This window comes from Drosophila melanogaster, chromosome 3R (assembly GCF_000001215.4).
Source record: "Drosophila melanogaster chromosome 3R".
Classification (NCBI taxonomy): domain Eukaryota; kingdom Metazoa; phylum Arthropoda; class Insecta; order Diptera; family Drosophilidae; genus Drosophila; species Drosophila melanogaster.
Window position 1 is genome coordinate 28,541,928 of NT_033777.3, and position 21,965 is coordinate 28,563,892.

General features: G+C 44.9%; 1 protein-coding gene across 1 annotated transcript; it reads right to left on the reverse strand.

Moving 5' to 3' along the window:
- Positions 1-346: 346 nt before the first annotated feature.
- Positions 347-2,890, reverse strand: mIF2 (mitochondrial translation initiation factor 2). Its single transcript, NM_143364.3, has 5 exons — positions 2,652-2,890; positions 2,429-2,549; positions 1,792-2,360; positions 1,318-1,737; positions 347-1,252 (listed from the first exon to the last, which is right to left on the reverse strand). Exons 1-5 carry the CDS (start codon positions 2,796-2,798, stop codon positions 419-421), a joined length of 2,091 nt encoding a protein of 696 aa, NP_651621.2. The 5' UTR covers positions 2,799-2,890; the 3' UTR covers positions 347-418.
- Positions 2,891-21,965: the final 19,075 nt, after the last annotated feature.

Below are 21,965 nucleotides of genomic sequence, written 5' to 3' on the forward strand. Positions count from 1 at the left end.
CTTGATATAAAAAGCATCCATTCATGAATATAGGACCAAGTTCTAATTGGCTCCGCGGCGGAAGCCTGCTATCTCCACCAGTCGATATGGGGCTACGGACACCGCCTTGGTTTGGGTGAACTCCAATTAGCATGGCGATGACCCATTTAGTACAGCTTCCGTCTATGGGACAGGGGCGCTTCTCCCGCTGTCGCTCTCGATGCTAGAACGTCTCCCTTATCATCGGTCAGTTCCGCTGCCACTCTATATCGGTATCCTAAACGCCTAAGTATGTGGGTGAAGGGTGGTAGCAACGGCCACAGCGGCAGCAGTGGGATCAACAGGAAGTCGGATAGTGGATTGTTTTATATAAACAGTATATAATAGAGAACTATAGATTACAAGGCGATAACAAGGCAGATTTGGCAGCGCGTACAAACTAGAAACCTGGATCCCAGTCCGTTTGCTGGGCCTCCATTTTGGTGGTGTAGCACTGCAGTATATCGCCGGCCTGGGGCAGCACCTTGGTGTCTCTGAAGCGTAGTCCGCACTCCACGTCCTTCTTGATAGTATCCACTTCGTTCTTCAGATGTCGCATTGACTCCAGGGGGCCATCGTAGACAACCTCTCCATCACGCAAGAGGCGGAACTTTTGGGCCTTTTTCAGCACTCCCTTCGTGCAACGACAGCCCGCCACGGGAACTTCCTTGCGACCCTCATTGATGAGGAAGTTTTGCAGGACATTGGCCTCGCCCAGAACCTCCTCTACTTCCACTGGAGGCAACTTACTGCTGAGTTGCTCCTTCAGATCGTCGATTAGCCGGTAGATGATGTTGTAGCTTCGTATGTTCACTTCTTTGGCAGCCTTCAGCTGGGGAGTCTCCACTGCGAAGGCATAGATAATGGCATGGAAAGCCTTGGCCAGCTCGAGATCGCCCTCGGTCACATTTCCCACGCCATAGTGAACGATATCCAGGCGGCAGCTCTCGTTGCTGTTATAGGTCTCCAGCACATCAAGTATGGCCTCCACAGAGCCATGCACATCGCCCTTGATAATGACACTGACCCGAGGCTTGCCCTCGTTTTCATCCACCTGTTTGACCCGCTGGCCACCGCGCATCCGGAAGCGTCCGGCCAGTCGACGGGCTTCTCGCTCAGCTCTATACTTGGCCTGGTGCTCCTCCTCCTTCTTGCGGATTTCATCACTGCTCGACTCGATCTTTTCCTGCTGCGACTCGTGTTCGCGGTACTTCAGCACGGCGTGGGCTTTTTTCTAATCGCAAAGATGACACTTATTATTGTATTATGAATATAAATGAAATGCTGCACTAAATCTACCTCCGTTTCCACCTCGAGTATGAGATCACCAGCAAGAGGCAGCTCGCGCCAGCCCAGAATTTCCACTGGTGTGCCCGGTGGGGCTTCGCTCAAAGGCTGGCCATTGTGATCGAAGAGACCTCGCACCTTGGCGTGAGCTAAGCCACTTAGCAGCACAGAGCCTTTACGAAGAGTTCCGCGGGAGACGATGGCTGTCGATAGTTTGCCACGACGGGGATCAGTCTTTGATTCCACTACAATTCCCTCAACAAGACCAGTGGGATCTGCTTTAAGTCCCATTAGGGTGGCCTGTGTGCTAACAGCCTCGGCCAGAAGCTCGAGGTTGGTGCCCTTAAGGGCTGAGATCGGAATCACTTGTACATCACCACCGTGCTCCTCGAGAGCAAGCCCCATTTGCGCTAGCTCTCGTTTACTTTTTTCCTGAAATGAATGGGGTAATAGGCGTGCTTTTTAAAAACTTGTTTTCTAACTTACAATATTAGCCTCGGGCTTATCAATTTTGTTGAGCGCTACGATAATAGGAACTTGAGCTTCCTTCGCCAGTTGGATGACTTCACGTGTTTGCGCCATTACGCCATCTTCTGCGGCCACCACAAGGACAATAATGTCCGTGGCAACAGCTCCACGAGCTCGCATCGCGCTAAAGGCAGCATGTCCTGGTGTATCCAGGAAAGTGACACGTTCTCCGTTCTCCAAGGTGACGGTAAAGGCGCCTATATGCTGGGTAATCCCGCCAGCCTCGCCGGCAGCAACATCAGCACCTCGCAGGGAATCCAGGAGCGTGGTCTTGCCATGATCCACGTGACCCATTACTGTCACCACAGGCGGACGGGGCTGCAGGAGCTCTGGAGCAGCTGGCGGCCTGGGTGCCACATCGCGTTCCTTCTGCTCATCTGCGTTTGTTTCTTCAGGTGTGGCCACCACCCGTGTTTTGGCACCCAGTTTCTTGGCAATCTCCTGGATGATTTTGAGGTCTGCAAGCTTAAAAGCCGGTTCAATATTGTCAGCGCCCTTGACATATAGCATCGCCTCTTGAACATCATCTGGAAGATAAATGATGATCACAATTACTTTAATATATTAAGATATAACCAGTGAATAGAATGTTTACCCAGTGACCTTTCCAGTTCCTTGGCCAGTTGGGCCACGGTCATGTGCCTCCAGATGTCAGAGGCGCCTCCGCCCGCCGTTTGAAACTTCTTGGGGGAGTACTCTATAATTCTTGGGGATTTCTAAATCAATTAGTGAGTGTGCCCTCTGGGATCAAGGGGATTATTAAGAGATTCAAGTTTTCCGGCTTTGAGATTCACTGGCATAGTGGCTCTAAAACCTACCTTCTCTTCTGCTGTTTTCCGGCGTTTCAACCTGGCGGCGCTCACATGGAATTCTCTTTGAAACGCCAGTGGCAGTTGCCACTGTGTGACTGCTCTGCTGAAGTGGAGAGTATTACCAAGTCGACTTATATTAATGATCCGCAACATTTTTTATAGATGAAATTATATTCTTATAGTTTATGTTTTAGATGTCGCGTAACGCAGCAGCTGACTGATACCAGGGACGGAAATCAAATCAGCTGTTTTACAGCGCCGCTAACCATCGTGTTCGCCGCCTAGAGGGCGTGTTAAGATTAATATACAATTCAGGAAAATGAAAACAAAAATACAAAAAAAAAAAAAAATTGCTAACATAATATGTATAACACTACTTAAGAGAGATTTTAAGAAACACAGAAAAAATTAATTTAATTCAAAATTATACATGTCTTTCCTTTGAAAAAATACGTTAATAAAACACACTTAGGTCTTAAGTTTTAAAATTTTTAATATCTAATTTTAAAAATAATATGCTTCCAACCATCACCGTAATTTTCGCATTTCTACAGTTGCCACTTTAAATTTTACACATTCCGGGAGCTGTCATCCTAATACCATAAATGACCAGAGTTGCCATACTAACTATTAAACATTTGTGTTCGATTAGGGTCGATAATCACATACTTCTCAATAAGTCCGCAAGGTGGCGACGCATTAAAATGTCAAATGAAATGTAGAATGTATGTAAAAGGATTTTGATTTCCAAGTTTAAAGTTTTAACATTGCACCATTCATTAACTAGTCTAAAATTAAAGTATCTGTGTAACTTTTTAAAAAGTAAGTCATATTCTTAACCTAATATAGTACCAACCTATAAATAATACAAAGGCATAGTGAATATAATTAAGCAATGCTATGTTTTCCTTGTTCAAAATCTAAAAATCGTTATTTTAAATTACAGAGCCATAACTAAAAATGTTATTTTACCGCTTCTGCTGAAATGATTTATTTAAATCGTTGCAAATTCTTTAAATTGCCCTTCTAAGCGGCTGCGTGAGTGTCAATCACTGTCATTTGGGGCTGCAAACTCAAACTGGGCTCAAACTGGGAGGAATGGAATAGGAATGGTGATGGGGCTGGGGATAGGAATAGGGATTCTCGGCTCTCGAGGCTCGAGCCCTTCTCGTGACTGACGCTGAATGCCACTTAATTCGGTTTTGAAGCGAGTTGCATGTCAAAATGATTGCTCTTCTGCAAACAGCGCATCTGTGTTTGAATTATGATGGAGCGCGCAAATATTCCAGATGCAAATATTTGCGCAAAACTACACACACGCATGCATAGTGAGGGGCCAGCACACACACACACACGCACACATGCGGCACACAGATACGGGAGTGACTTGAAGAGCTGGCCAGGAGCTACAACAACAGATACACATGCAGGACGCAGGACTCTCAGTTCGGAACTTTGGACTACTAATGGCAAAGCGTGGCAGCGCCAAGCACTTTTGAAAATGTGTAACCGGCACTGACTGACTTTCGCCAGCTGAGAACTGAGAGCTGAGAACTAAGGACCGAGGACCAAGGACTAAGGACGAAGTGCGAAGGACTCAGGACTCGATCCAGGAATCGTTTGGCCGGAGCCAACATTTGTTGGTGGCGGTGGAGCTGCTGCTGTTGCAGACATCCGCTGCCGGAAATACGCTTACAAACGCAACCAGCACGTACAACGCTGCTACAGGGTGTCCTTTCGAGTCCTTCCTGGCAATGGTGCCATATCACCTTCCCACTGCCCCACCATCCCAACCCACCCTATGTTTACTTTGCAGCGCAAGAAGACGGCAGCGACGCAAAGAACTCAAACAAAATATAACTGTTGGAAGAAGCTGATGCAACCAGCGGAATGGAGCTGCAGGGCGCGGGGGCAGCGGGCACAGGAAAAGTTTACAATTTATCTAGTAAAATGTAATTAGGATCCTGGGTGCAGGCGACGAGGCACAGACCCCATCCTTCCCTTCGCTTCCAGGATTTAAGTGCGTGCAACTTTCCTGGCCCTGAGCTGCTCGGCTTAAAGTTCGAGCCATGGAGGATTTAAGTTAGGCAGTACTTGCAAAAAAACTAAAGGAAGACATAAAGTCAGGATTGAAATCATTGATTATGTATGTATATATTATATATGACCAAGGTCAAGAGATGCCTCATGTCTGAATTTAAAATTTAAAATTAAATTTTTAAGACTTGAGTAACTCCTAATTGTATTTTTTTAGTTGTCATTGGAATAGTACAGATTTCTCTCTTTATTAATACAGATAAGTTGCATAAAATATTTGCAAATTTGTAGCTTAATCTATTCGTTTAAGGATATCAATTTAGATTGCTGGACTTTCAGGTGCAGAAAGATAACCGGTAAGCAAACATAAGCTTGCTGTTGGACAAAAATAGTGAGCCACCTTTGGCCGGCTAATCCGTTTCGCATTAAAGCAGCTCCAACCGATGTGTTTGCCCTGGTCGCGTCTTAATTTCGTCACCACACCAGGTAGGCTCACATGTATAGATCCGGTTATTTGCTGAGAAATTGATTTTCGTTAATTTCAGCGAATGTGCGAAAATGGCGTGCTGAAAGCGAGGGTCGCTCGTTCAGTTCTTCCAATCGCTTGAGGCGCGGCAATGGCAACTTTTCGGGCGAACTGCGCATAAGACATGCGCAAGAGCGACTGAGATACAGATACTCACAGATACATATGAAGATACAGCCACAAAAACAGATACGGATACACACGCACAAGAGAGCGAAACACCCAGGCACGCACACATTCAAGCCGACGAGGCGGAGCAAAGTAAACAAACATGGCCGAAAATGTTTGATGCTCATAATCCGATACAAGTGCAAATGCCAGCACACACACACACACACACACACACACATACACACTCTGGCATACAAAGAGACTCTGAGACCATCGCAGTTTCCAACTGGTTGGCTATAGGAAACCACACACCTATCATCTCGCTCAAGATGTGCGAACTTTTTGGCCAGGTGTTAATCACAGCAGCCATGTAATCGGCTTCAATAACTCAGCTGCTCGTTTCTTGGGCAATCAAAAGGGGCTAAGTGACCACTCAGGCATTGCCAAATGATTCCCTCGAATTTGGCAGCAATCGAAACACAATTGGTGTGAAAACAAACCGTCTTAAGAAGATGGCTTACAATTTTAATAAACACACTAAATGCTTTCAACTGCAAGGCTCCACATTTCAAGTTGATAATATTTAAGAAACGGAAAATGTACTTATCGATTTGAAAGTTGATAGTGGTAGTAGCACATTTTCACACGGCCAAGCACTCTAGGTTAATTTATCAAGTTATCATCAGTTCCTTTTCCGGCTGTTTACCTCGCTCGAAATTGATTTGAAGTCCAGACCTCAAGTGGCAAGACCAATCAAAGCCCATTTACGACCACTCGAAGGTGGAAATTTTCGAAGCTTCTTTTTAATTGAAGAACATTGCAGCTAATTAGTTGGTACTCCCGGAAAGTGACCCTGTCACCTATGGACACTCGAGCGGGACCAAAACTTTTTGGACATCGTTGCACTTCAAAGCTGCGACCGCCCACTTGACGCAGGAAAAGTGTCGCCCACTTGAGTGGGCACCTACCGCAGCGTCGGCATCTCGGCATCTCGGCTTTCAAGGGTTAAGCGAGGTTCTCCTCTCGATCGCTTGGGTTGGGTTTTTTTCAGTTTTTTCAGTTTTCTCTGTTTTTTGTTTAGGTTTTTTGCCAGCCAACAGGTAATCATCGGCGCAATGGCGGCTTTCAAATATAAGCAAAATATTGACAGAGCGGCAAACTCCAAGGTGAAAAGGCCCCGACATCAATTTCTGGCCATATACCATATACCATACCATATATGCCCGCATCTACTTATATGCATATGCGATCCGTTGCGATATGACGTTGCCGATTCAGCAGGGCCAGGTAACACCGTCCATGGGTCCATGGGTGTACAGGTAAATCGAGTATCGAGTATCTGAGCATTTCCATCCCCAGACCGTCCAGTTCGTTGGGTTTCACTGTTTACACACATTAGAGCCGAGCCGGCCAGCTACAACATCCGTTGTAGCCGTTGTCGACTGTCGCATTCAAATGTTGTTTTTAGCCATTGAAGTGGTAAATTTCACCTGTGTGCGAGGTGGAACCTCGATGCCAAACGGCGGCCCATAGACACGGCCACTTACAACAAATGCACTTTGGCCGGGGTTTCGGCGGTCCGGCCTTTGATAGTGGACCACACAGACTCTCCCATAAATGCGGCGACACTTGAGTTGATTGATTTCGAGATGCAAGCATCCGCGAGATGCAAAAAAAAGGGAGAAAAAACACATCGAAGAAATCCTGTGGGGAGGGGGCAAAGATTCCACTCGGGTGGTCCTCCTATTGGAAGATTCACGTTGTATACCCTATAGTGATGATATTATATATTCTTGGATTACAAAATCATGATATCCATTTATGGGTAGTTTTTGATTTATATTATAAGGAAGGCTTCTAAATATGTAATTCTATAAAAATTAAATTTTATAGGTAGAAACAAGTTTTTCAACTGCATACCTAAAGCTTCAGTGCTTTAAATGTTTTTTCCTAAGAAATCGCCAACTACCAGGTATCTGATAGTCGTGTCAAAGCAATTATGACATCCCTTCGTCTTGCCGTTCTCATCAAGAGATTGGCCATGGCTGTTAATTTGCTGGAGGAAGTTTCCATTTAGCACTTGGGCAAACAGTCCCTGGTTTCTGCAGTTGTCACCAGGCCACTTCTTGCGGCCCAGGCACATTCCAGCTCCTCGATCTGGATGCCAAGATTGCCATAAATACAAAATATCAAAAATATTATTGCCGAGGGGGTGGCGGCGCAGCCTTCTTTATTGTTGCTTCTGTTTGCGGTTTGCTGCTGCTGCTTCAAGTGCCATTCAGCTAAATTGTTTGTATGTCAATCAAAGATGAAAACGCGCAACGGAAAATGCGAAAATTAAACAGAGGCCAGTGGGTGGTGGATGGTGTTTGGGCATGAGCTTCGATGGTTCGACGTTGGCCATTGCCACTTAAAGTTCATTGAGGTGACGCTTGTGGTTAACAAAAAGGAAAAGGGAACACTGGCACAATAACGCGGCACTACAACAAATTGCTTTGCTACACGAAAATGTCAAAGTATTCACCTTAGTTGGGTGGATTTCAAGCGCTCGAAGGGGTGGCATAAACATAAGGCCGAATAATAAGGCAACAACAAAGGCAGCGAGCGTTACAGCCAGGCGGTAGCAACAATAACAACACTTAATCAACCGGAGGCTGCTCGAAAACCTCTTTATCCTTTGTACTTTGCCCCCGCGCAGGACTTGCACCAATAATGTTTAAACAAAATATTGATTCACTCGGCTGGTTTTAGAGAAATAAGTAAGTGTGTGCTTACAGAGCGATTCAACAACATGTTTTTAATTTATTTATACAACATGTTCAAGCCATTAAAGTTTACAAGGAAATATAATTATATGTATAACCCACTAACATTAATAAAATATTTCAGATCTTATTAACTCATCACTTTATGTGTCTTTCATTTTCTTTAATCAGGAATATTTTGTCTTTAGCTTAGCAGTGAGTATGATAGTTACATAGAAAACATAGATTTCCTCACATCCATGTCACATTCAAATGTTTCTTTCAAATACTCCCAAATTTTCTTCGCACCAACTGCAATCGCTTTAGTTATCCAGTTTAGTTCCGCCGTAATTTATGCTGTTCCCGACTTCTAACCCGTCGACCCAACTCGATTGTCCGTCCATTAGCCCACCAGTCCATGAGTCCCGGAGTAAATGGGTCCATGAGTCCACCAGTCCGTCCTACGGAGCTCCGGCGTGGCCCTCTTGTTGTTGGTTAAATTTACATTGAAATGCGAGACTCGAAGTAATTCGAAAGTTTGATTTTAATTTGTTTTCGTTTCGCATTAGGTGGAGGGACTCCATTCGTCTCTCTTTTCCCCGTACGTGTGTGGGCGTCGAGTGCGGCTGTCTCTCTCTGTTTACACGCCCAGTTTGCATCACAAACTGAGTGACAAGGCGGCACCGCCTCGAATGGCAGGCCATCATCATCTCCATCCCCATCTCCATCCCCATCCCCATCAGCATCAGCAACCCAGGAGATAGAAGAGCTGAGGTCTGGCATATTGCTCCATTTGCGCGCCCTGCTGTCTCCACATTTCCCCAATTTCCCCGAAAGGCAACCCGCCTCTCTATCGACTTGTTCGTTCCACGGGTGTTGGTAAACTTTTGCCTGATTTTGTGTGCTTTTAACAGTTTTAATCAAATAATTGCACATGTGCTAAATGTAAACATATTTGTTCGATTCCACTAACCAGACACGCCCCCAACAGCAGGCGACCTCTCGCTCCCGCCTTGAAAATTGTGCAAAAATTGTTAAGCCAGTCGGGTTGTGGGTGGCCCTTTGGTGCACATTTGCAGCCCCAGTTCAACAAAAACCAAACCAAACCAAAACGAACCGAACTGAAGTAAAGTGAAGCTCCACAGGAATATTTACAAATGCAAACGAAACAGGAGAAAGTTCAAACATACAAACAAATGAGCGTGCAAACAGCACCGAAGACATCACATCGGCAGAAAGCAAGCAAAAGTGAGCCACCCGACCAGCCAGCAACCCACCCACTCGATGCCAATTCCCGACAGGATTGTAGGACGCGTGCCAGGCACATTTTTAATTTTCAGTTCCAAGGCTAGCCCGTTCTAAGCTCAAAGGATAATAACTTGCAGCTCGGCAGATGATGAGTTAAAAATGGAGCGCGTGCTTTTGTTTACACGATTCACGTGGCTCAGCGCCCGTTCGGGGATTAAATGCAACTTGAAAATATTAAAACATTTTGCGACAAGTTGGCAAATGAAAGCCCGCCCAATCATGTCAACAGCCAAGTTCCGGGAGGAGTCCTGAATCCAGGGGAAGCCAGGGGAATCCGAGGGAATCGGCAACCCGGGCACCAGCCAACGACACCAACAACAGGAAGGAATGATTTCTTGTGCCAATATTTTTCCAGAGCACACAATTTCGATTTGTCGAGTGCAACTTTGGCGCTCATCGTACTCATCATGGCTGGCGCTCAGCATTTGGCTCCAGCTCCCCGTCCACCGCCCACTGCTTCCCTTCGTCCTGTCGGTGCTCCATGCCACGTCCTTGACACCCAGTCGACAGTCAGAGTCGCAGTCGCAGTCGGCATTCGGCTGTAGATGTGGTTGTGGATGTGGATGTGGATGTGGATGTGGATGTGGATGTGGATGTGGATGTCTCCTGCACGAATGTCAACGGAGCTGCTGCTACACAAGGAAAAATGTCCTTTAAATTGGTATTTCATATTGCAATATTATTGTATCATAGTTTAATAAAGTACCTTCTCATTAGATGTTAATAGTTGTAAATATTTTAAAAGGTGATCCGCAGATAGGACACCCAAATGCTTTATTCTCAGTGGCTCTGCTAAAAAATACGTTGTGTGAAGCGTTCACATCCGCACACCCACACTCGCGCACACATGTGTGTGTGTGTGCACAAACACAAGCACACTTACAGGAGTCTGGCTTGGAGAGTGTGTGTGTGTGTGCGAGTTGCTGGATGGTGGAGAGGGGGTATTTCTGGGGGGCTGCTACTCGCTTGCAAATCAAGTGAAATGTTTGCAAATAGAATTTGTCTGTGCTTGCTCGAGTGTTTGACTGAAATCTATATACACATATAGTTAGTGTGTGTGTGTGTGTGTGCCAGGATGCTCGCTCTCTTTTGCTCGATGTGTGCGTGTGCGAGTGTGTGTACATTATGATCAGTACAAATGTGAACATAACTGCACAAATATGTACATAGCAAGTCGCTCGCTGAGCCACCAAGCCCATGAACCCACCATTTCCACCATATCCAGCACATCCAGCCCATCCAGCTTTTCCACCCACCCATCAGCACCACCCACTCGGAAAAGCCAAGCAGGCGAGCCAAAGAGTCGTCAGCTTTTCATGCTCGTATTTGTGCATATTTGACTGCGCTCTCTTCCAGGCATCCACGCATCAGCCATGCGCCCTGTTTGCCTTTCCCGGCGTAAGGATTAATTAGCGACCAAGTGTGGCATAAAAAAACATCTCATAAAGGGGGAAATTAAAAAAAAAAGCAGCAGAGTATACACAAAATGAAAATAAATAAAATTATCCCTTCAATTGCATCATTTACCGAATAAAAATCAACTGCCGTGACACCTTTACTTGCTGGAAAATAAGGTGTTTGCCCTCCGTAGATAAAGTCTTGCAAAGTAAACTTCTCTGGGGATAAGATGCTATATTAAAACAAATAAGATATCATAGGGTACTTTACAGAAACTTTAACCAAAGACTTCCAGGAAGGAAAGAAGAAATCCTATTCTATTAAGCTTTTTAAAATGAAATTAATAGTTTCAAACGACGCATCTTCCAACTGTTTGAATAGCACAATGCACTCAGATAATGCACTTATATTCATGATAATTAAGCACCAGTCAGCCGGTGTGACATTATTTATATTTGTGGAAATTAGTATACTCTCTATAGGCACGACTTTGTCTCGCTCATATTTGAATTCAATTAGATGTTATTGCTCTATTATCGGCCGTGTTGTGGAAATTATTGTTTGCCAAGACAATTAGTTTGTTTTCCAATGTCATTTTAAGTGCACATGTTATACATACATTCGGTAAATCAATTTAGAACTGAGTATACGCCCAAGATTACAAGCCATCAAGGATATGTTAGATCGGTGAAAAAATACAGTTAAATTAGACACACTTTTTAGTGAAAGTTTCGCTAGTAGGATAAATGTGATGATTTAAACTTAAAAGGACACAAACTTCAGACTCCGTGCGTTGACATCGTTAATTATGCAGATTTTCCTTGAATTTATTTAACTGGATTTATTTTCCATGAAATTCTCTTAACAACTTTAAGTGCAAAAGCACACAACACCATATATATTTTAAGAAATATGACCTCATTTATCCTCCTTTTGGGTTGTAATTTAGACAGCTCTTCATTATCGCATCGACAACAAGATTATCGCCTGATTAACATTCCGTTTTCAAGTGCAATTGCCCCGTTTTCTGGCCAAGTTGCGTAGTCGTCGTGGCCCGGCGTTCATTAGCACAGAAAATTATAATTTTTTGTCAACGCTGCTGATGATGCCGGTTAATTGTGCCCGACAATCTTGCAAAATATGCAAACGTTTGAATTTGACATGCACACACGAAACGCTTGGCAAATAGCCGTGCAGCCAGCATCCTCCGACGGTCGACTGCAAATTTACGGGGCCGAAAAAAGAAAAAAAAATACAAAAAAGGAGGGGCAACTGCATCTGAACTGCACCTGCATGCAAATGCAAACAAAACGCAGTCGCCTCCCTTCGTTCCGTGCCCGGGAATCTGGCAGCAACTGCAACTGCTAACTGCATATCGCAGCAAAGGCAACTCGAAACTGCACCGCCGGAATGCCGGAATCCGGAATGCAGGGATGCTGAAGATGCTGCTGGGATGCCTGGCGAATGACTTTGAAGTGGCAACGCATATAGGGCAGGGTGTTCTTAAAAATTCATTTCATTGTCCTGCATTGTCTGGCGAGCGGGGAGGGCAAATACAGCTTTCTGCAGCGGTCGCCGATGTTCCTGCAGCCGCCATCATTTCCGTTTTAGAGCTGCCTGGCTGGATGGCAGGGTCCCCCTCGGTCCTTCGCTGCTCGGCAAAAAGATGCAAAGACAGCTAAGCAAACATCATCAGCACAAAGATGGCAGCGACAGGACGCAGCAGCAGCAGCAGCAGGAGCAGGAGAACCAAGAGGAGGAGGAGGAGTTAGCGGAGCAGGACCTGAAGCTCTGTTTGCACAACGTACGACGGATATTGTGCCGATGTTTAGCAGTGAAAAGTAGTAGAGCCCCCTACACTCTGGCAAAATACTAGCACAAACTGTTTAAATTTTTCATTAATAAATCATTATAACAGCCATTTACAACCTCCAAACAACATTGAGATATTTTACTATATAGCATTTGTACATAAGAAAGATCCTTCTTAGTTGTTTTATCAAAATTCGTAAAGATGATCGGATAATACTAGCAATTGAAAGATTCTTCTGAGAATAACAACGCTAGAAAGCAATCAATTCTGTTAGCTGAGATTTTATACCACATCTTTCTCTCGGTGCACAGCTGCAGCCGCGGCAGTCAAGCATTTGGGCAAACACAGGAGAAGAGGCGCCGGCAAAGGAACCAGTGCCCGCGGCCATAATAAGCGTGACCAGGACGAAGAGCAGCAACCAGCAGCAAAAGCAGGAGCATAAGCACGAACAGGATCAGGAGCAGGAGCTGTAACACGATGGTCAGATGGTCTATGGCCTGCAGCGGAAATCCAGGGCTAGGCCTAACCCTAACACAATTTGAGGCAGCCCTAAGACGACAAGCAGCCAGAGAGGCCGTGACAAGTGCAGCAGCAAATAGCCGCAGGATGTCGTCGGCAGGATCTGGATCAGGAGCAGGAGTAGCAGCACCCAAAGCATCTGCTGGCCAAATCACGCCGAGAACCAATCTGTCACAATTATAATGAAAAAGTAAAAAAGAGGAAGGCACAAAAAACTGTCAGGCGATTTCAACAATTTATAAATATTTGGCCAAGCCAAGAGATAGGAAGAAGGAAATGAGGTGCCAGGATAAATCGAAAACCAAAACGAATTTGTCATTGTTGTGCCATTTCGGCTCATAAATTTCACCTATTTGGCAAATGTGTGTTGGAACCAGGACCAGGACTCGGAGCAGGACTCCCATTCCCCTAATGGGCCGTGCAATGTGTCTTGATGCAATAGACTGGCATCCTGCTGGGATCTCCCGCTGGGCCATACAAATCGCATTACACGACTTTTTGACTCTCGCATTCAACTCTAATTACCCGGTAGTTGATTGTGTCCAGGCCGGGTCCTTTTGTCCCTTTTGCCAAAACAGGACCCAGGATAGGGGCGTTATCTGTTTGTTGCGTTGTGTCCTGTGCGGAGGAAGAAGGAGAACATGCCCCTCATTTGTAGCCAATTTGTCTGCACTTCCATGGTGAATTTCCGAGAAGAAAGCGACTTTCACACGCCACAAAAACGACCGTCAAGTCGAAGGTCATTTGGGGTCGATCCATCCTATCCCATCCCCATCGTCACATCCCTGGCAAATCCAACATAACAGCTTAGCGCACAGCATGTATAATTAAAAGAAACGACGCATCATTAGGAGCCTTATCACCAGTTAGAAGATAATGCTAAATTCAATTCTATTGTCCCCGTACAGAAACAACTGTGCGGCTTGTTCAAATATTGTATTGAAAGAGTGCTAAATGAAAAATAAGTATCTCTGTTTCAGCTAGGCAAACAGAACGCCTCGAAATTGAATAGAAATGTAGAAACGGATAGGCGAAATGTTCATCAAATGCTAGTTGAAGATTCAATGCTCTTACGGTCAGAGTTCACCAACCCGTTCTATATTTATTATTTTAGTTGGATAATTTGGCAAAGAAGTGATTTGAGCAGATAAGACATCCCACAGTCATGCCATGTATCTTGTATCTAAGTATTTGCGAACATACTGTGTACCATTTGAATTTCCCTAACACGTGATAAGGAAGTGTTCCGAAAAGTTTCCTCATGTCTCTATCTACTTACTGTACCTATGATACCCGCGATTAGAGTAGTTCGATCTTGATACTCTCCGGCGATGCTGTCGCCTGTCTGGCGGTTCATCAGGCTTCTAACTTTCCAAACAGCTTTCATTATCGCTGTCGGAGTTGTCGCCTGCTATTTGCACAGTTGCTGCATTGTGAGCCCGGGCAAAAATTCCAAATAAATGGGAAAAATACAAGCGGCCAGAAATGAGGAAAAAAAAATAATAATAATAACACAGAAATAACATTGTCGCGTTAGGTCAACAGGGTCTGGCATTCGTTCCAATTTCAAGCCTATCAATACGAGAGATGTGTGTTTGCACAGGCCCCAGAATCGAAACAGTTTTGTAACGATCTTGGCCATATCTTGACTCGCGTCAAAACACACGTCAAATGTTTGCACACCCCCTCGAAAGATCGCTAACAATGCGGAGGCAAGCCCAAAAACTAAGGTAAGCAAGACGGCCCAAAGAAACCGTCTGCTTCCGCACAGGCCCAATAATGGCCTTTATAGCCAGCAGAACCAGGTAGCATTCTGCCAACCTGTCAGCCCTAATGTAACATAACATAACAACGGAGCAAATGGGCATGACATTGCCATGATCCGATCCACACAAAACACATCCGGCCCGAATGACAAATCTCACTTCTCCGGTGAAAAACTCCCCAATTTGGCCGTCATTATTACGAAATCCATTCGGCTTCCGTTCGCTCGGTTTCAGGAGGAGCATCAGATCACCTCACGTCCCATGATTCCCATCGAAAATACAGTAGCGGATGCTGTATGCAAATTCTCTCCATTCAGCCCAAGTGCCGCCAAAGAGGCGTCGGCGCTTTAGCATTCAGCTCCACTGGCGGAGGCGGGATGAAGGGGCTGGGCTCGAAGTGCTCCTACGCATGGCTAATGAGGCGGCCATTAAGTTGGTCACCTAATTGGGGCCAAGTGTAGAAGCGGACTGATTGAGAGGCAAACATTTTGAAATGGAAACTTTTTACCATACAAAGAAACTAGACGAAGCACCTGATGCCTGAAAGTCATGGAAACAGACTTTGATAGATATAAGAGGTCCTTAAGCTATACGAAATACTATAACAAGAGTATGTTGAAGATATTCAAATTAGTCAATAAGTAAGACTGATTTCTTTAGGATTAATCCACTCTTAACGCTGGTTCTCAGAAAAAGTTGTTAACCCGTTCTAACAGTAATATTGTTGCTGAGCTTATGACTTAAATCGTCCTTTGCATAGGGAACGAGGCCTACTGTGTGTCATTTTGTTTTCAATATATGTGCACTAGCGTTAATCCGCGAGTAATAATGCCTCAATTTGGCAATCTGTCATGACTCATGAGGCAGGCCGCTTTTTGTTGGCTCTGTCCGAAATGTTGATTCATTTTGTTGCCAAAAGTCATTGAGGCGGCTTAATGCCTCATATAACGGTCGATCGCGCGTATTGATTGCTTCTGTTTCGGCCGCTGCATTGTTTGAATTGACTGCGGCCGCTATTTGTATTCGTAATAATTTTTAAAATTAATTACATAAATATCTTCCAAATCTGTAAAATACATTTTATAATAATTCATTTATCGAAATGCACTTTAAAGTGTGTGTGCACACGCGGCCGCGCACACACACTCTGCTGCCAATATTAAACATTAAATGGCCAATGCCAACAACATTAACGTCCATTATTTGCTTGGCCCGGACTGTTGGACGGGCGGACTTTTGGGCTATTGGACTGGATGGGCGGTATTGGCAGCCCGATGTGGCCGCATGAGCCTCCAATTAGCAATAACTGTAAATGTGAAATTTGCACAAACATAAAAAGCCTTTAGCCGCCATTTTTCATTTGTCAACTGTCGGTAAATAGAGCCCCCTACCCAGAAATTTAAAGTTCCATTTGCAATCACTTTAAGATTTGGCCCAAAACAAACTATTTTGAGTTAATAGCCACTGGGGGCTTCTAGAAATACGTACGCGTTCACATGTAAAATTCCATCAAAAATCGCGGCTTTTGCCGAAATGGAAACTCGCGGATGGAAATTAAGTTTGCCTTCGCGGTTTTATAAAGCAACAAAGAGGTAAAATTACAGTACTCAAATCCAGACAGGATATGAAATACCCTGAGAAATCTTTCTCTAACATTTCTTAAATCCAAAAACAACCCCCAGTTGATGAACATCTTCTTTTTGTGTGTTTCTTTTAATCTGAAACCCTTACCAACCAAATCCAATTGATGTTCTGCTGGTTTTTCGTTTAAGATTTTAATATCTAAATTTGGCTAACCCCTAATAACTAGGCACATTATGTTCCATGACTAATTCTTCGACGCGAGGAACCTTTTGGCAGGGAATTTGCAACTCCATTTCCCCATGCCACTCCAGCGCTTTGTATTGTACTTGGCGAGCAAATATTGTGCCGCTGCCGACTGGGCGGAGTGCTGCTTCGAAAATCAAATTCCGATTGCAACGCTGCGTATACGCAACGCAATTTTTGCACCGCCAGGTTGTTGGCCCTCCTGCTCCTTCTTTTGGCCACCATCTTCATTCCGCCTGCAATTCGGTTTATTTGCCTTCACAATTTCGACTGTTTGTTGTTGGCCCCGGCCCGAAGTTGCTTGTTTGTTGTTTTTATGGACGGGGCGAAATTGTAACGTCCTCATTTCTCCACAGCCAGCGAGCCGTAAGTCTATATGCCGTACATATAAATTTTCATTATAGACTGTAGGGCATGGACACCTTCTGCCCCGGCGATTAGTCAGCTCGACATTTATTTGTCCTGTTGCAGTAATCAGCCGACAGCAACGTTGAGCAACGACGACGACGACGACGACGAGCTCTTATTTGCCTTGGCACAAATCCTGGTGCCAGCCATTTGACTGCTCTCTGGCAATATTTGTTTAATTTGCAAGCCCTTCGCTGTCCAGTTAATAAAAATGACAATGAAGCTATTTTCACAAAAAAAAAAGAAATAAACGGAGGAAAAAGAAAATAAGAGTACGGCCGGGTTTGAATGCGCTGCATGTCATCAATTTTGGTTTGTGAATTTTTTAAAATGCTAAATTGCCTTGGCCATTGTTGTGTTTAGTGAGCGATAACCAGGACGGACTGCCGCCAAACTAAAAACCAGCTGAAAAAGTCGCGAAAAAGAAAGGGTAACAACACCGCACTATACGAGAAACACACACCCACACACACACGCGTATTTGGGGGGGCCATTCGAGTGTGAGTTTTTTGGTTAAATATTTTATAATTAAAAAGCTAACACCGACTAACACCGTGCGAGGTGTGTGTGCAAACAATAAACAAACAAAATCCTTTTCAAATATTTACAGTTGGCATATAGCAAACGTTGGCGGCGACAGCGACGTTGACGCTGACCCCCTTTTTGCCCACCGGTTGAGCCCCCCTTGGACAAAGCCACCGCCACCGCCGGCACCCATGGTGAAAATTTAAAATTTCTATTTAATTTCATTTTGCGGCGCTCGAAGGTAAGTGACACAAAAAAAGCAGGCCATGTGTGCTGTGCTTGTGCTTGTGCGCCTTTGGGTCATTTAATTTTGCATAGTAATTTATTTAGAGCAAAAGGAATATTTTATTGTGCTTTATGTTTTAATTTTTTAACACGCCGCTGCCGAAACAATGGCTATCATGCCCCCAGTCTATTGGCAATTCAATTGCATTGCTTTTTGCCCCATTTGTTTTCGCGTTGCCATTGTGTGTGTGCACGTCTATCCTTTATTTATAACTTTAGCCAGGACATGCACACACACTCACACACACCACACGCACACACATGCATGCAGAGAGCAAGTTGCCAACGCGGCAAAATCCTGCGCATGTGTCACATTTTATCGCAAATTTTCACTGCGTGATGAATATTAAAAAAGAAGTTTCAAAGCCGAACCGAAAAGAGAAGGATTTCTATATGTATGCATAGAATGTGTCAAGGATTCCGGCTGGATGATACCTGGGTGCTCTAACATCAGGGCAATTCCATACAATAGCTTATTAATTGCTAACTATAAATTAATCGAAAGACAAGGATACAAAATATATATTTAACTATATAAAGGAAGAAAGAAAGCCTATTGTACGTTTGAGCGTAACTCATAGATGTATCTTTTAGTCCTGTTTCAATGGTCTTTCCATCTCCAAACAACTCCATCCTTTTGATTGTAGCGTATGTGGGACTGGTAAAATTCTAATAATATTGCGCACTCCAGGCACAAACCGAATCCATCATAAATCTCGGCCCGGCTCGATGACAATGCATCATCCGTGTGCAAACAGAGTGCTAAATCTCTTATAATATCCTTTATGTCCAGGATGCGCCATATGCGTGTGTAGGCTAAGGCATGAGCACACAATCACAATCACATGTGAGAGCAGTGTGTGTGTGTGTGTGTACCTCGGTTCGATTTAAAGTTCGTTTATTAAATTCCAGCAGAAGTGGCAGTCCGAATTGGGGTATTTAAGCTGAATTGAAATCGAGGAAAGTGGCCAACGTCTCTGTTCCGTTCTGTTCTTTTCCATTCTGTGTTCCGTGTTTGGCCGCTCTGTGTGTATCTACAAGATACAATAACTTGGTCCACTAGTGCCCCCTTCAAAGTAGCCGAAAAGTACCGACAAAGTATGTGCAAACAGGAGGCCAAAAAGGAGAGCGCATAAAACAAATGAAACTCTTGTCGTAGCAGCCGAGAAAAGCACAAGAAAATTTCAAGAAAAATATTAAGACAACAACAAGGAGGGCAGGCGGCAAATCCTCGAGTGTCTGCTCCACGGATGTGGGCGTCGGGGGCGTGGCAGGGGCTGAGGCAGAGGCAGACAGCCAGCCATTTGTAATAGTTGCCAGGCTGCTTCCTGTTTGGCAGCCAGGCATCCTGCGCCAGTACCGCCCCCCAAACAACCCCACACCCCGAGCCCTCACTGACGGCAATAAAATGATATAAAAGTAAAAAAGTAAAAAAATCAAATGTAGAAAACAAAGGGCGGGGAGATAAAGCCAAACCAGGGACAGAGAGGAAGGCAGTTCTTGATCTGGTTGCTGTAGCTGCTGCTGCGGGCGATTCCACGTAGTCGAATCAATTCAAAACAACTGCGAATGCAATTTAATAAAATCCGTGCACGGGCGAAATTCTTTTCAAGACGAGAGCAGAGCAGAGAGTGAAATCCGGGTGGTTCTATATTGCCGGTGGTGGTGGCGGTGGTGGTGGTGGGTTGAGTCCTGAATCCCGAAGCACAAAGTCCGGGGCAAGGAGTAAAGCCAGCCCAGCGCAAAACAATAAAGCGAGCTTGTGTACACAAGGGATATGCTCCTGTCTTTCGGCACACACATACACACACACTCGCACATATCGCACACACTGATATATACATATGAGTCCTGTGTAACAGTCGCCATATTGGCAGTCCTTTCGGTTGCCTTCTTTGTTTGCCGAGCGTTGTTAATTTGGCAATACCCGCTTTCAATTATCTTATAAATATGAAAATGCAGCAGCAAACGCTGCAGGCAACACCCCAACATCCGGCCGAATCGTAATGAAAAACGTTTCATTTTTCATTAAGAATATACAAAGACCAACTGCGCTGTGTGCCTTTCAGATCAATCAAAAAATCATGACGTACACTCCGTGTCCAGATTTCGTACTCGTTTTTCTCCACCGCCCGATTCCCGATTGTTTGGCCAAGGACCAAGACGCATGAAAGTGGCAAAAGTCAGCGGGTTTCGCGTACGTGCCACCAGCAACATTCGTTGCATGTTGCCGGTACGCCATCGTGACGCAATTGTGGGCATTACCCGGGCGGATTGGGAAACGTCCGCTCGGCTCACGCACCTTTACCTCTAGTGAAATGGAAAAAAAAACGGACAGACAGTACGGACTAGGCGAGGTCGCCACTCCGTTGCGCATCTCTGGCAATGCGCAAATATGTGCACACCAGCAACATCTACGGACAGCAACAGCAATGATCACCGCAGCGACACTATTTCAATTAGCAACTGCAATGCACGCGCTAAAATATGCAAAGTGCCTGCCACTCGCGTCATGCCCATAGCGATCGATGCTCCTCCTGCCCTCCAGTTGCTTCCCCGGATGCCGCCGATCAATCCAGCACTTGACCCCGCCATTTGCGAATGTTGTTGCTGGCACACTTTGCACCGCGGATTGCTTATTGGGCGTGTATCTCGCTGTGTGGGTAAATATTTAACGCGAAATACCGCGAAATGGCCAGATACCCGGGTTACCAGATACTCCAACATAAGCCGGGGAGCAGCAGCCATGCGATTCTGCGACGGACGCTCCTTCGAAATGTTTGGAAATCTTCGGAGCATGCTCAGCGATCTGGTCAATTATCACCATGTTTGCCCATGGAATACCGCAAATACGGGCATTGGTTACTATTTCTTGCTCAGATCGGGAGCGAAAGATCCAATTTAGCCCACTCAATGGCACATCGGGCCTATTTACCTTGACCGAAAAGCATTTGCTTGTACAAAACCTGTCCTGCTCAGAGCTAAATAAAGAAAACATTTGTGAAAGATCAATTGAGTTAGCTCGACTATTGGCTACCCTGTTCACAAAAGTTGCACAATTCAGTGCAATCAATACAATGCGAAAGTTGGTCTTAATAACAATTTATTACAGGATATTAATATAACTTTTATATGCCATACCTATACCATATTCCAGTTACCTATAGTTATAGTTCATATACAATAGAGCATTCCCCTGTTCTCCACTAACATCGTTTATAGAGACAGAAAATACTCTATCCACCATTTAGATTCAACCGAGCGCGGCATTTTTGTAGTACCTCGTACTCGTTTGAAACACTCATTATAGGTCCGAGATGTGCTTGTTTGCGGTGATAATGACGCTCGAGCAGCGGTGCCCAGGCCATCCAGCTAACCAGCTAACCAGTTAACCATCCAGTCAATTCAACGTTAATCACGACTTTTACTTGTCTTTAATTTTTTTGGCAAATAAGCCGGGAAAGAAGGAGAAACGGCTCGAAACTCTCGAGCGTCTGAGAAATGGGCGCGGACGGATCGGATCGATGCGATGGATCGAGTTAACATATACTATACCGTGGTGGATATTTCAGGCTAAGTACGGCCGAGTGGTATGTGTAAATTTTCACTGTCGCTTGCTTATTTTTTGGTGTTTTTTTTTTCTGTTTTTCTCTTCTTTTTTTTTTTGTTTCGTGTTCGAATTCAATTTAAAATGCACGTAGTTATGTCTGTTTACTTAAGTTTTTGACGGATATTTTAACGATGTGAGCTCAACACAAATTCACTTTAAACGTTTTGCTGTGACGCGCGGGGGAGGGGGTGCGACCACATGGGCGTGGACGAGGGAAGGGTGGAGGGGGGGGGGGGCTCAAGAGGGGGCTTTTGGATGGGGCCAAGACAGCGACAAGCATTCGCGTTCGCGTTCGCATCCGCACCGATGACGAACGACAACGACAAACATGTCGAGATATTCACGTCCGAGTGATAATGAGATGCGCGCCTTTTTCCACTGCGTTGCTCTCTCTCAGTATCTCGGTATCTCCCGCCTCTGTCACATTTTTCTCCTCCTCGCTG